The sequence below is a fragment of the Dama dama genome, chromosome 9 (assembly GCF_033118175.1).
Source record: "Dama dama isolate Ldn47 chromosome 9, ASM3311817v1, whole genome shotgun sequence".
Taxonomy (NCBI): domain Eukaryota; kingdom Metazoa; phylum Chordata; class Mammalia; order Artiodactyla; family Cervidae; genus Dama; species Dama dama.
The window spans coordinates 53,995,075-54,010,481 of NC_083689.1; the positions used below are offsets into that span (position 1 = coordinate 53,995,075).

The following is a 15,407-nucleotide window of genomic DNA, read 5'->3' on the forward strand; positions in this document are numbered from 1 at the left end:
GTGGGGAGGTGTGGTTGAATTCTGGGTCTATTTTGAAGGTTGAGTCAATAGGACTTGCTAACAGACCATGTTCTCCCTTGCTCATCTAGCTCCAGGAACTCCTCCACATATATACCGTAGGTGGTTCCTCCATCTTCACTGGGGGGCTGAGTTAGAGAGGCCAACCCCAGGCACACAGCTAAATTAGGAAGTTTCCAGGTATTGCTGGACAAATGAAGTTAAGACTCGGGCCCATGTTCTCCATGAACTGCCTCCACTTTCCATCATTAGCCCATTTAATGACACGGCCTCTGCTTGCTGTCTCCTTTCTTCATTAGTCTGCCTAACTTCTACAGACCCAGTTATTCAGTAGGCCTCTGTTTCTCCAAATGGGTACCCTCAGGGTATGTTGGTGACACCCAAAACAGTCCACTGTATTTGGTGTTTGTATTTGATACAGAGTATGGGGTGGTATAATCTGGGGGTCAGTCCTCAGACCCAAGCCAGTGATATACTCCCATTAATTTACACAAAATACAATGGGGTCAGACTTGATCCCACAGGAAACGCGCATAACAATTTTGCCCCAGGTTGGGCATTTCTGGAGAGCCTGGGAAAGGTCATGTTGGCCTCACACTCAGGCCAGTCGAGAGGGGAAAACAACCACAGGGGAGGTGACCAGTTGGCTCTGGAGTCAGCAGGCCTGGCTCGGTTTGTGTTGTGTGGCAGGGGTGGGGGGAGGTTGGGGGTGGGGTGGGGGGTGCATTATAAATGCAGCCAGCCAGAGGGCCCCTGGACTCAGAACCTAGGGCCACACCAGTCCCTGAGAGTTTGTAGAAGCTTCACTGAGATGAAGTTGCCAGGCCAAGAGGAGTCTGACATCTCCAGTGCTAGTAAAACTGTGCCCACAGGAGAGCTGGACAGTGGCCCTGGCTCTGGCGTCAGCCCTGATGGCCCCTTCGACACAGACAGCAGGGAACTGGAGGTTCCCAAGGACCCGCCGCTCTTCATACAGCTGAATGAGCTGCTGGGCTGGCCCCACGCACCTGAATGGAAAGAGACAGGCAGGTAAGTGGGATCCAGGACAGTTTTACGGGGTCCTTCTCCTTCCCCCACTGTGATCTCCTCCATGACCCCCAGCTCTTCCTGTGTGTGGGGGGTTAGTATTATCACCCCCAATCATCAGTTTATTTCTTTGTTCCCCGTTTCAGACCCTCATGCTCTATGGTGCTCAACCTTTTCTGCAGTCTGGTTTTGAGTTCCCCAAGATTCAAGATGAGGGGGTGACTTCCCCAGGGAGGGGCTCTGTACCACTGGGCCCACAACTTCCCCCTTGTCTCACCTTCCCTGGCTCTCCTGCGTCCTCACTCTTGGACCTGGGAGAGATGCCCCAGGTAACACTCTCTGCCCCTCTCACCATAGGTGGGTGCTGTTTGAGGAGAAGTTGGAAGTGGGTGCAGGCCGGTGGAGCGCCCCCCACGTGCCCACCGTGGCACTGCCCAGCCTCCAGAAGCTCCACAACTTGTTGGCCAAGGGCCTTGTCCTGCTGGACTGTCCAGCTCTGAGCCTCCAGGAGCTTGCAGGTACCCTGGGACCCTTTGCTGGGAGGTCTGGGCACCCTCATGATTTCTCTAAGATTTCCCCCATGAAGTCTTGGAATTTTCCAGAGCCTACCCCACCCCACTCTTGAGAATTATCCACCCCTGTATCACAAGGGAGAGATGGAAATGCAGAGGGGAAGAGCAAGTCCATTGGCCCCTATGTTCCCTGAGACTCTTGGAAGGGAAAGGAACTTGGGCAGAGGGGAAAGGGGAAGAATTCAGGGGCAGGGAGTTCTCAGGAAAGGGTGGGAGCCCCACCTCTGTTCTCCAGAGCAGGTGACCAGAGTGGAGTCGCTGAGCCCAGAGCTAAGAGGGAAGCTGAAGGCCTTGCTGCTGCAGAGACCCCAGCACCTCATCCAGACCCCATGCACCAGCTCCTGCTGGGGTAAGAGGCCCCTCCCTGGGCCCAAGACCAAAATCCCTGGGGTGGGAGGACCCCAGGTCTCCCCTCACCTTCCTGGACCAGCAGTGGCCTAGCATTGGCTCAGACCTCAACTCAGGACTCATGAGTGAGAAGAAGCAGGGGCGGTAGTGAGGGGAGAGGAATGGAAGGGCTAGAAGCACAAGAGCCAGAGCTCTGTGAAGAGATGTTTTTGGTGGGCATCGTGGTGAGCTTTACACACAGCAGCTCATTTAATCTTCAGAACAACACTGGGAGGTAATACCATAATTATCCTCATTTTAGTGATGAGATAACTGAGGAGTAGAGGGGGGAAGGTGTGCTCCAGTTTCCATAACAATGCAAAGCTGGTCAGGGAACCCTGGTGGATCCACCCCCAAGGCCTGTGGTTTTTTATAGTATAATATACAGATACTCAGCTCAGTTCAGTCACTCGGTCATGTCCGACTCTTTGGAACCCCATGGACTACAGCACACCAGGCCTCCCTGTCCATCACCAACTCCGGAGTTTACCTAAACTCATGTCCATTGAGTCAGTGATGCCATCCAACCATCTCATCCTCTGTCGTCCCCTTCTCCTCCTGCCTTCAGTCTTTCCCAGCATCAGGGTTCTTTCAAATGAGTCAGCTCTTCGCATCAGGTGGCCAAAGTATTGGAGTTTCAGCTTCAGCATCAGTCCTTCCAATGAACACTCAGGACTGATCTCCTTTAGGATAGACTGGTTGGATCCTTGCAGTCCAAAGGACTCTCAAGAATATTCTCCAACACCATAGTTCAAAACCATCAACTCTTTGGCACTCAGCTTTCTTTATAGTCCAACTCTCACATCCATACATGACTACTGAAAAAACCATAGCCTTGATGAGACAGACCTTTGCTGGCAAAGTAATGTCTCTGCTCTTTCACATGCTGTCTAGGTTGGTCATAACTTTTCTTCCAAGGAGTAAACATCTTTTAATTTCATGGCTGCAGTCACCATCTGCAGTGATTATGATATAGATTTTATTTATTATTATTATTTGGCTGTGCTGGGTCTTCCTTGCTGAGCAAGGGCTTTCTCTAGTCGCGGCAGGTAGGGGCTGCTCTCTAGCTGGGCATTGTTGCTCTGTGGCATGTGCGATCTTCCCAGACCACGGCCTGAACCCATATTCCCTGCACTGGCAGGTGGATTCTTAACCAGTGGACCATTAGGGAAGTCCCCAAAGCCTGTTCTCTTAATCACCACATAGTCCTGTTTTGTAGGATCTGCCCATCTGAGAGAGGCTTCTCAGGAGGAGGAAGCCCCCCTGAAGGAACAGGTTTGTGGCCCTTCCAAGGGCAGGGCTGGGAGAGGGGTCAGGGGAGCCACCCTCCATTGGGCTCCTCATCAGTCAAGATCCTGCCTACCTCCTCTCCCTCGAATAACCTTTCATCCTCTGTGTCTCCTTGAACCCCCATCCAGCATCAGAACCCTCTAAGACAGAAGTTCCCTCCAGGGGCTGAAGCAGGAGCTGTGTTGGCAGGACAGCTGGGCTTCCTGGAACAGCCACTGGGGGTCTTTGTGCAACTGCGGGATCCAGTGGTGCTGGGGCCCCTTATTGAGGTGCCCCTCCCCAGCAGGTGAGGTGGCTGAGTGGGGGGTCAGGGATCCTGGAATCCAGAAAAGGCCTTCACCCAGGAGGGTATTTAGGAGGTCTTTGGGCCCAGTTCTCTAGGGTGTGTGGGGGTGCTTAGGGAGGGGTAGTGGTTAGAGCTGCAAAGAAGGTGTGAGCATGTATATGGGAAGTAGTAATGAGGTCAGAGGCCAGGGCTGCCCTGTGAGATAGCAGCCTCTGATTCTCTCCAGGACCTGGTTCTTTCCTCAGGTTTTTCTGCCTCCTCCTTGGTCCCCCTACACTGGGAAGGGGCTACCATGAGATGGGCCGAGCAGTGGCCATCCTCCTCAGTGACCTGGTGAGCTGGACAGGCATGTGTGTCTGTGTGCATGCACATAGGCTTGTGTCAAGTGAGTGAGTGTGTGTGTGTATGTGTACACTCTGTAGATGTGACTGAGTATGACAGTGAAGCAGTGTGGCTTCCCGTCTGTGAGCAGGAGGACTGAAGTTGCCTTGGCTACCACCACAGCCCCCTTACCTAGCACAGAGCTGGTACACAGTAGGCACCCAAAGATACTCACGGAATGCATGCATGCCTAAATGAATGTGTGAATGACTCATCTGCCTATGTGACCTGTGTCTAGTTTTGAAAATGCATGTAAGAACAGATCTGTATTTAGACTGTATTTAGTGCCTCTCTGTGCCTCTATCCCCAGCAATTTCAGTGGAGAGTTCGGCGGGCCAGCAGCCTTCATGACCTTCTGGCAGCCCTGGATGCTTTCCTAGAGGAAGTGACAGTGCTCCCTCCAGGTCGATGGGACCCGACAGCTCGGATTCCCCCACCTAAATGCCTGCCCTCTGAGCACAAAAGGTATCTGGTGGGGGTGGGGGGGTGGGTGGTCATCATGCCATAGAGATCCTTCCAGTGTTGAGGAAGGGCAGTGGGAGCCGGGGGTGGGAGGAAAGGGGCAGACCTGCATTCTGCTGGACCCCTCTGTGGCTGTGAGACCATGAGTACCTTTCCCTGCTGGAGCCTGGCTTTCACTCCTATTAAAAGGTCACAATGTGACCTGGACCTTGTGGAGTTGGCGGCGCCCCCAGCCCGCTGACACAGAAGCCGCCGCCAGGGGGCGGCCCGCCGAGAACTCCTGCGCCGAGACGCGGTCAGGTCGCAGAGCCTTAGCCAACTCGGGTTCCCCTGGTCCTCAGGCTCCCCTCGCAATTACGGGTGGCCAAGGGGCCTTTTGTCCGGCGAAGGACCCCAGCTGAGGACAGGCACAGCCGCAGGCAGCACGCGGCCAACCCGGAGTTGCGGCGGACAGGCAGGTGAGGCGTGCTGGGGGGGGAGCCAGGGTACCTTGGGTTGGGGGGCAGTGGAGTGCCATGGGCCCGAGGTGTGTGCTCACTGTGGGGGGCGAGGGAGAGGCTCACCTGGCCCCAGGGACTTGAGATGCTGAAGCCTGGATCACTGACAACCCACGGGCGGGAGGCTGTTCGGGGGCCTTGTGCAGGACGTGCGGCGGAAAGCCTCGTGGTACCTCAGCGACTTCTTGGATGCCCTGCACCCCCAGTGCGTCTCGGCCGTGCTCTACATTTACCTGGCCACCGTCACTAACGCCATCACTTTCGGGGGTCTGCTGGGAGAAGCCACCGACGGTGCGCAGGTGGGTGGGTGGGAAGCAGGCCTATCTTCTGTGTTCCACCAGCCATGCCCGACCCCTCCCTCTAGTGTCTATGGGTGGCCTGAGGAGGCTCCCAGGGAACTTGGGTCCCTGTGCTGAGAGGGACCATTGTTGTCTTCTAGGGGGTGCTGGAAAGCTTCCTGGGCACGGCAGTGACTGGAGCTGCCTTCTGCCTGATGGCTGGCCAGCCCCTCACCATCCTTAGCAGCACCGGGCCAGTGCTGGTCTTTGAACGTCTGCTCTTCTCCTTCAGCAGGTAGGAGAACTCCCCCACCTCACCTGACCTCAGTAGCACACCCTCAGCCTGGTCTCAACTGGGTCAGTAGGGGAGGGTAGAAACTGGCTCCAAGGGCACCTGACCTGGGTTAGGTTGGGAGTAAGAGTGGGCCCAGGCAAACCCTGCCTGTCTGTCACCGCCCCCAGAGATCACAGCCTGGATTACCTGCCCTTCCGCCTGTGGGTGGGCATCTGGGTGGCCATCTTTTGCCTGGTGCTGGTGGCCACGGAGGCCAGTGTGCTGGTGCGCTACTTTACCCGCTTCACCGAGGAAGGATTCTGTGCTCTCATCAGCCTCATCTTCATCTATGACGCTGTTGGAAAAATGCTGACCTTGACCCGTGCCTATCCCATCCAGAGACCTGGCTCTCCCGCCTATGGCTGTCTCTGCCAGTACACAGATCCAGGAGGTGGGTGAGGGAAATTGTTGTTTGGTCACTCAGTTATCTTCAACTCTTTTTGCAACCCCATGGACTGTAGCCTGCCAGGCTCCTCTGTCCATGGGATTTCCCAGGAAAGAATATTGAAGCAGCTGTCATTCCCTTCACCAGGGTATCTTCCCCACCCAGGGATCAAACCCACATCTCCCGCATTGGCAGACAGATTCTTTGCCACTGAGCCACCTGGGAAGCCCGAGGGAAATAGGGAGCTTGGCAAAATAAGAGAGGATGCAGGAAGGGTTGTCCCCTTAGTTAAGTTCAGCAAAATGCTGAGTACCTACCCAGTTGCCAGCAGCAAACTTCCTTTCTCTAGTTCTGAGTCAGATGAAAAATAAGTCAACAGAGCAGGCCCAATTTCATCTTTTATTCTGCCAGTGCTAAGAGAAGACCACGGTTATATCTTTGAGCATGATCAAACCAAAATTGGATCAACTTCCCCACCCAGTCACGGCCATGCTGGACAGAGACTGTCTCACCCTAGAGGAGCAGAGCTCAATGCATGCAGGGTGCTTACTCCCTAGCGAGGGAGAGGAAGGGGCAAGACCAGGCATGCCCAGCTTCTTCTCCCAAAGTCACCAACCAAATAAATCACTGCTCTTCCCCTAGGCCATGTGAGTGACTAGATGGAGAGGAGCTCGGAGTATTACACCAGCACATTTCCCTCCACATGGCCAGGAACACCAGGACTGGGGAATAGGTGTCCTCTCAAGAGTGCCAGACTCTGTACCAGGCACGAACAAGAATAATTCTGACACTGGTGGAAACACACGGATGTGTGTGCTCAGTCATTTACTGGGCATTTGCTTTGGCCGGTCCTGTGCCAGCCACCAGGGATACAGATAGGGAGGGAATTTGAAGGGATAAGGGCAAGAGGCAGTGTCCTGAGAACAGACTGGGTAATGATTGGAGACAGCAGACAGATGAGTCAGAACAAAGAACTCTCTGGTTCAGCTGGACCTGTGAAATTAGGCTTCTGATTAGGGCTGGAGAAGGTTCCCAGGGGGAGAAAACTCACTTGAATTCTCTGCTTCCCAGGAAATGAGTCTCAGTGGACAAGCACAAACCCTAAAGACAGAGATGACATCTTGAGCATGGTGAGGGGCTGTTCCTGGGAGGGCCTGAGAAAGAGAGGGTGGAGGTCAAAGAAGTCAGTGGTTCCAGGCTCTTCTGACCCTTCCTAGGTCACTGAGGCCCAACCATTTGCTATGGCTGGAGATCTCTTATCTGGTGTCCTCAGTCTCTGTGGGCATCAGAGGACCTTTATCCCACTGCCCATAATCCCATCTTGGATGACCTCTCCACACAGGACCTAGGCCTGATCAATGCGTCCTTGCTGCCTCCACCTGAGTGTGCCCAGCGGGGAGGCCATCCTCGTGGGCCCGGCTGTCATACAGTCCCAGACATTGCCTTCTTCTCCATCCTCCTCTTCCTTACTTCCTTCCTCTTTGCCATGGCCCTCAAGCATGTAAAGACCAGTCGCTTCTTCCCCTCCGTGGTGAGTGTCACCTGTACTTCTGTGGGAGAGAACTGGCTCTTGGCCTTGGGCCCTATCTGCAAATGGGAAAGGGGGCAGAAGGAGGGGGTGGTGGCCTGAACTTGACTGAGTGCCCACTGGGTGGCCAGGTACGCAAGATGCTGGGTGACTTCTCCTCGGTCCTGGCCATCCTGCTAGGCTGTGGCCTCGATGCCTTCCTTGGCCTAGCCACACCGAAGCTCATGGTGCCCAGAGAGTTCAAGGTGAGAGCTGGGCGTGGAGGGGAGAGCGCATAGCAGGGTCAGCAGACGGACCCTAGAGGAGGAAGATGAATCGATACCACACTTCTCTAGCCTTCCATTTTCTCATTCATAAGGTAGAAATAGTATAATAATGGTCTCACAGAATTGTTGTGAGCGCACATTGTGTGCCAGACACATAGTAAGCCTAGGATAGGTAGCTACTGTTGCAGGTAAGAGGTGAAAAGAGTGATTCTGGTCAGCCAGCCCTGTGTCTGAGTCCCATTTCTGTCACTTCCTAGCTGTGTGTCTTAGGGAAGTTAACCCACATTCTGAGCCTCAATTTGTTCATCTATAAAATGGAAATAATAAATAACAACAGTTTCTGCCTCATAGGTTGTTTTGAAGTTCACAGAAGATCATAATCCAAAGCACTGTCACATTACTGGGACTGGCTCATACCAACACCTCAATTAATGCTAGTTATTGTTGTTCTGTGTTCTCCCTACCCTTGGCATGGCCCTACTCACTACTCGGCATGGCCTTACTCACTACTCCACACTCTCTACTTTGCACCCCCAATTGCCTGCTCTGATACAGTCAAGCTAGAGCTCCCTGCCCAGGGCATGACAGTGCACCGGACAAGGCTCAGCACTCACTTAGTAACTAAACTTTGTCAGTGCATTTGGAGACCTCCCCTCCAGCTTCCTTCAGGACAAGAAAGGAGGGGGGCTCCAAGGCTCCAAGGCAGCCTTAGGGGCTCAGAACCCAAGAGAGCAGCTGGGGCCCCTCCCGAAACAGACGCCTTGTAATCAGAGCAGACGCAGGCACACCCAGCCCTGCCCCTGCCCCAGACCAAGGCAGGTCTGAACCTGAGCTGCCCAGCCCTTGGTCTGGGCAGGGAGGTTGCTTAGGGTGAAGTGCTCTGTACTTCAAGAAGTGTGGGCGGGCCTCATCCACTACCTCCTCCTCTTGCAGGGAGGGAAGGACCCTGAGAATCAAAGTCCAGAGTTCCAGCCCAACCCCCAGGCTGGTCCCCATCCTTCTGCTGTTTGCCATCCTAGCCCTGGGATGCGCCGAACCAGCTGTGCACACAGACTGCTCCCACCTAGCATCCAGTGTCTTAGAGCGGGTGGGGAGGGGGACATTGTGGAAGAATGCCATGGCTGGAGTGTGTAGATGAGGTGTTCTTAAGATAGCCTCTCCAACCTGTCCATGGACTCCTCTTCCCCAGCCCACACTCCCTGGACGTGGCTGGCTGGTGTCACCTTTTGGAGCCAACCCCTGGTGGCTGAGTGTGGCAGCTGCCCTGCCTGCTCTGCTATTGTCTATCCTCATTTTCATGGACCAGCAGATCACAGGGGTCATCCTCAACCGTGCTGAATACAGATTGCGGGTAAGGCCTGCGGGGTCAGAACCTAGGTCCCTGGCCCAAGGGACAGGAGCTCCAGGGTGGGGTCTGGGTTCCCCCTCTCCCACCCCAGAGGACAGAGGGCCCAGATCTGGGCTAGCTTCATCCTTACTGCCCCACACTACCTGCAGAAGGGAGCTGGCTTCCACCTGGACCTCTTCTGTGTGGCTGTGCTCATGCTCCTCACATCAGTGCTTGGGCTGCCCTGGTATGTCTCGGCCACTGTCATCTCCCTAGCCCACATGGACAGTCTTCGGAGAGAGAGCAGAGCCTGTGCCCCAGGGGAGGCTCCCAGTTTCCTGGGCATCAGGTAAGGCCTGTATTCAGGAGACTGGAATGAGATGTGGGCAGCAAGGTCGGGTACTGGGTACAGGGCAGAGTTATTTGGGCAACTTGAATTCTAAGCTGGTGACTCCAGAGGGCTCTCTCACTGCCCCACGAGCACTGCGGTGGGGTGAGTGGGTGGGTGCTGGGCTCCTTCAGCCGTGGGACTGGGAGGGGCCTCCAGGGGAGCATCATGGAAGTGAGCGTGAAGGCTGAGCAAGAATGAGGTGCCACCTAAGAATCCCACTCAGTGTAGAAGCACCTCATTGATTTATAGAGTAACATCACAAAAACAATTTTATTGGAAGTGCAATCTAATTGTTGAAAGTATGGGAAATCAACTTTGTACATTATGAAGTAAAAGTTCTTATGGTAGTATAAGATTGCTTAATTTTCCATCAAAATAAAAACAAGGAGCAACTTTGAACTTGAGCTGCTGAAGAGGACTGGGACCCTCGTATGCAGATGCCCTGTCCCTTCTTCTCCACCAATTTTTCACACCAAGCTCAGGTCCCCTCCCTTCCAGGGAACTATCAGGGGATCCCTCCACTTCCCTCCTGCCAGGGCCCCCAACCTGGGACCCCAGGGGCTCCCCCAGAGCTAACTCCTCCTTTCCCCACAGAGAGCAGAGGCTGTCGGGCCTGGCAGTATTCATCCTCACAGGAATCTCCATCTTCCTGGCACCTATACTCAAGGTACCTTAGACAAGCCAGCATCAGGGGCAGGGCAGTAAAAATAATAAATACAGCAAGAATTGACATTGGCTGAACATTTACTACGTACTGGGCACTGTGTTGTTTTCTTCACCCATAGTCTCATTTAATCCTGACATTACCCATAAGAAGCATATGCATTTGAAAGTGAGGAAACTAAAAAACAAACAAACAAAAAAACACATACACAAAAAAACCCACAAAAAAATTAAAAAATAAATAAAATAAAGTGAGGAAACTGAAAGTTAAAGAGGTTAAGGAACTTACAAGAGACCACCAAGAGAGCTGGTTTCTCAGATCTGTCTGAGAACCTGTACTCTGACCCAACTGGCTTTCTACCCAGTGGAGCAGAGACATGCCATCATCCCCAGGGGCCAAGCACTAGCTACTCTTACTCCACACTCAATGAGTCTTAGACTAAGAACATGATCATCACAACCCAGTAAAACTTCTGAGGCAAAACCCCTTCACATCTCCCTCACCAGATGTTTACAGAATACCTGCTGAGTGCCAGGCTCTGAGAGGCACCTGGGAGAAGGAGATGGGAAGGGGAAGGATACTGAAAAAAAATATGGAACCAAGTCCCTGTCAGCAACACATACACATGAATAAAAATTATGTAACAAGTAACAGCAGAAAGGTTCAGCAAGCCAGTACAGCAGAGCAGTCAAGGAGGGTGTGGAGAATTGCACACAGAGCCACTGGCAGGACGACAGGAGGTTAGGGGAGGGAAAGGTCATGGAAGCTCGGTAAGAGTAGAGTACTTGAAAGAGCCCGATGGGCTGGATCGGCCGCTGACTAAACTAGGTGACTCCCGTTCAGCAGATATTTACCGAGCGTAAAACATATGCCAAGCACTGTTCCAGGAACTGCGGATATAGTGGTGATCAAAGGAGATCATCCACATCTTGCATTCTGGTGAGAGGAGACAGATAAAAACAATGAAAACAATAAAATAGGATAATTTCAGATAGTGATAACTTCTATGAAAAATAAAAGAGGGTGGGGTGATCAGGAGCACTTTAATGGTGCTGGGCAGGGAAGGCCTTTCTGAGGTGTCACGACAGGAGTAATGAGAGGGAGGTCAGGGAAGAGCATTTAGGTTGAGGGAATAACAAAACAAAAGGCCTTGCAAGGGGTAGAAGGAAACTTGGGCATCTTGAGGAAAGGAAAGGGGGCCAGCACAACAGGAACAGAGAGAACAGAGAGGAATGGGAGAGAGAAGAGTGGAGAGGCAATGGACAAGTTACTTAGCCTCTCTGAAATCCAACTTCTCCATCTGCAAAATGGAGACAATTATAGAATTTACCTCATCTGACTGGTGTGAAGATTCAGTGAAATCAGCCATGTACAGAGGGTATGTTTAGATCTTGGAGGCTGGAGGCTGGGCTTGGGGCCTAAATGGGGTTATCTGGGCAGCTGGCAGAGGCGAACTGCTTTGCCAGCTCTCCAATTCTCTCTACCAGTTCATCCCAATGCCTCTGCTCTATGGCATCTTCCTGTACATGGGGGTGACAGCGATTAGCAGCATCCAGGTGAGCCCGTTACTTCCTACCTGCATTTGCTAGTTCTCCTCCTCTTTTCCTGCCTCTCCTGGGCACAGAGCCTCTGCTGGCACACTCTGGGTGGAGAGGGGACCAAGGGAGCCTTCTGACCTCCAAGCTAGGCTTGGATAGCTAACAGTGACGCCCTCTAGACTACCTGAATACTCTGTTTTCTTCCTCCCCTTGTTCCCCCAGTTGACAAAGAGGGTGCAGCTATTATTGATACCAGCGAAGCACCAGCCAGACCTTCTGTTCTTACGGCATGTGCCCCTGAGCAGGGTCCACCTGTTCACAGCCATCCAGCTTGCCTGCCTGGGTCTGCTTTGGATAATCAAGTCTACCCCTGCAGCTATCATCTTCCCCATCATGGTGACTTGTGGCAGGGTTGGGTGGTGTCCTGGTGGCTCTCTGAGCCTGGGAGGGTTGTCAAGGCCTCACAAGAGGAAGAATCTCTCCTCTGTCACTTGTCCTGGCTCTACCTGGTTGGGAATCTTAGAACAAGGAAAGATGACCAAGGGATGACTGTGAGGCTCTGGACCTGGGCTATCTGGTTCTTTCCCAACCTCTTTGGGCTGATCAACCACAGGTAGGGATAGAAGGCCCAGAAGGAAACTGAGGACCTGGGAGAGGCAAGGCTGGCACTCTTTTACCCAGTTAGGTGATACTGTAAGCTTCTGGCTTTGTTCTTACCCACTGAGGAAATTAAGAGTCATGGGCTTTGCTTTGGAACCAATCTGGTTACTACATCTCAATTCTGTGACCTCTGAGAAGTTAGCAAGCCCCCAGGGTCTCAGTTTCCTCCTCTGTACAATGGAAATGATTGTCATGTCTACCTCATATGAATGTGTTAGCATTCACTGAAACTATACACAATGCTTTGCACATGGGAAGTGCTCGATAAATGTGTCTGTTGTTAACGTTCCTGATGCTATTGCTGACGTCCCTTGGCTTTGTCTCTATCCCTGCAGTTGCTGGGCCTGGTGGGGGTCCGAAAGGCACTTGAGTGGGTCTTCTCACCACAGGAACTCCTCTGGCTGGATGAGCCGATGCCGGAGAAGGAGAGGAGCATCCCTGAGAAGGGCATGGAGCCAGAGTACTCGTTCAGTGGAAGTGACAGTGAAGATGTGAGCTCCAGGAGAACAGGGCAAGGGTGGGGGAGAGATGTCATCTCCAGGAGTTGTAACTGAAGTATAATATCTCAGTTAAGTCCGAAGATCTGATCAACACAGTGACTCCCCCTAATTCTGTATTAACATAGGCACACTGAAAGAGTGAGGGAAATTTTTCTTCATATGAGTCCAGGGCTGTATGAGGGCTGGAAATGGTCAGGGACAAAACTCTTAAGTGGATTGTCTTACCCAGGATCTTTGTCTTAAGGTGGGTTTATATCCTTTCACTCTCTGGGTCCTTTTCTGTCTGCTCTCTCTCTGTCTTTTGTCTTTTTATTCCCAACTCATCTTGAGATCTCTGTTCCACAGTCAGAGCTGATGTATCAGCCAAAGGCTCTGGAAATCAACATCTCTGTGAATTAGCTGGAGTAGGAGTATGGAGTTGAGACCCCGGAAACTGAGGTAAGGGTGTGAGGGAAATACCCCCAGTGTCGAGGGTGGGGTGGTGGGGGCTCTGGTGGTGGAAAGCTCATCTGTATGCTGAACAGCTGTTTTCTCTACATGCTCCAGTCCTTCATGAACCCCAGAGTCGGGGAGTGGGTAGAAGAATCTCTCCAGAGGAAAGTTGGAAACAAGTGAGGGTACCTGGGCATGGCTCCCTGTGGCACTGAAGTCTAGCCAGTAGAGGGAGCTCAAGCTCATATCAACCTGGCAGGGACGGGAACTGGGGAAGGGAAGGGTGCAAAGATAAAAAAATGGAAAGGAATGGGAGGAGACAAAGAGAGGATAAAGCTCTCTGCAGCTTGCTTGCGTGCTGAGCCTTGGAGGCTCCTTCCAGAGGCTGCCAAGAACCACACTACAGAGAAGTGGGGGTGGGGGTGGGGTTCTTTGTCACTTGCCCTCTCTGCCATTCTTTTATTTTATTCATCCATTTCTCAAAATATTTTCTTAGCACTTCTGGAGTGTCCAGGTACTAGTGGTATAATAGTCATGGTTCCTGACCTCAGGAAGTTAAAATTCCTGTGGGAAAGACACACTGGCAACTGTTAGAGTGGGCTAGTGCTGGCTCAGGGAAGGAGAGGCTGCGGCAGCAGAGAGGCCTCCAAGGAGGGTGGTGAAGTGGTGGGAGTCGGGTAGGGCTTCCAAGAGGAAGTGGTCCATAATTTGAAATCTGAAGAACAAACAGAAGTTAGTCAGGATAAGATGGAGGGAAAACGTTCTAGGCAAAGGGTGCAGAATGTGCAAAAGCCTGGAAGTTTTCCCCTGTGATAAAATGAACTCTTTGGGGTTTGTCCCCTCCATGGTTTCCCAAGTCCAAGAGCCTGAGTCCCCACCGGCTGCAGTGGAAAATTCTGGGGGCTAGAGGGAGACAGGGCAAATCACGGGCTAGCCCAGAACAAGATCTCCTGAGCTCCCCTTACTCCCTGTCACTACTGCTTGGCTCTATTCGTTGTCTTACTTGTGTCCCTGAGCACTTGCTCTGACCCCACTATGTCTTCTCTCTGTTCACAGGTATTTACTCAGGAAGTCAGGAAATTACTGGCCTTTGGCTTAACTGCCAGATGCTCAGTCAGCTGGGAACCTGGAACACTGGGGCAGGACTGGAAGGCAGCTGGCCAAGACCTCAGTCACCCTCCGGAGCTGGGGGTGGAGAGTGGCAGGGAACAAGCAGGCTTGCTTTGTGGTTAGGAAAGTCTGGTAAGTCAGAGGGACTGACCAGGCCCCATTCACTCTTTACTCCATTAAAGGAACCTAAGTCTAGGAGCCCTTCTCATTTTGAAACTTCTATCCTCACGGATTCTCTTTTATACAATCAGGGGGTTGTCAGGGAACTCTTCTCAGTTTGCAAAAGGGAAAAATGTCCCTCTTTTCAGAATAAGTATTCCTCTATTTTAAAGTGTTTCTGCGTGTATAAAAATAAACTTAATTTTTTTAAACCACAGAAGTCAATGAGATGACTATAAAATATTGGAACACTCTAGAAATGTATAATTTTGCAATGGAAACCATCCCAGAGATAACTAGGGCTCACATTTTAGTATATATTGTTCAGATTTATTGAGTTCTATAACATGCTTGATACTTAAGATGCGTTGGATGTTTTCCCCATGTTAGTACTGCATACATATCCAACTTATTCTTTTTGCATAGAATAAATAACTTTATAAGCTGGAAAAGATATCATATATATGAAAGAGTATATAAAATGTCTTCTGCAAGGGCAAGAATTTCTCAAGAGTATATACCTAGGAGTGAAATTAAGGAGTAACAATAAAAACAACACCTGCCAAAGAAGACATAGAGATGGCCAACAAACACATGAAAAGAGGCTCAACATTGCTTGTTACTAGAGAAATATAAACCAAAACTACAATAAGATACCACCTCACACCAGTCAGAATGGCCATCATAAAAATATATATAAACAATAAATGCTGGAGAGGGTATGGAGAAAAGGGAACCCTCTTGCACTGTTAGTGAAAATGTAAATTGATAAAACCACTGTGGAGAAGAGTAAAGAGGTTCCTTTAAAAATGAAACTACCATATGATCCAGCAATCCCACTATTGGGCATATACCTTCAGGAAACTATAATTAAAAAAGACACATGTAAAAAATAATAAAAAAGAAAACAAAAAAA

The 15,407-nt window shown here is 51.5% G+C and overlaps 1 protein-coding gene across 1 annotated transcript; it reads left to right on the forward strand.

Moving 5' to 3' along the window:
* Positions 1 to 829: 829 nt before the first annotated feature.
* SLC4A9 (solute carrier family 4 member 9) lies at positions 830 to 14,668 on the forward strand. The gene is made up of 22 exons (XM_061149430.1): positions 830 to 1,047; positions 1,402 to 1,562; positions 1,852 to 1,965; positions 3,223 to 3,278; positions 3,422 to 3,579; positions 3,825 to 3,912; positions 4,271 to 4,425; positions 4,764 to 4,880; positions 5,044 to 5,218; positions 5,359 to 5,492; positions 5,660 to 5,922; positions 6,988 to 7,046; positions 7,259 to 7,447; positions 7,576 to 7,689; positions 8,900 to 9,061; positions 9,208 to 9,386; positions 10,023 to 10,095; positions 11,580 to 11,648; positions 11,853 to 12,026; positions 12,626 to 12,781; positions 13,136 to 13,228; positions 14,279 to 14,668. The coding sequence occupies exons 1-21, from the start codon at positions 830 to 832 to the stop codon at positions 13,187 to 13,189; spliced, it is 2,868 nt and encodes a 955-aa protein (XP_061005413.1). The 3' UTR covers positions 13,190 to 13,228; positions 14,279 to 14,668.
* Positions 14,669 to 15,407: the final 739 nt, after the last annotated feature.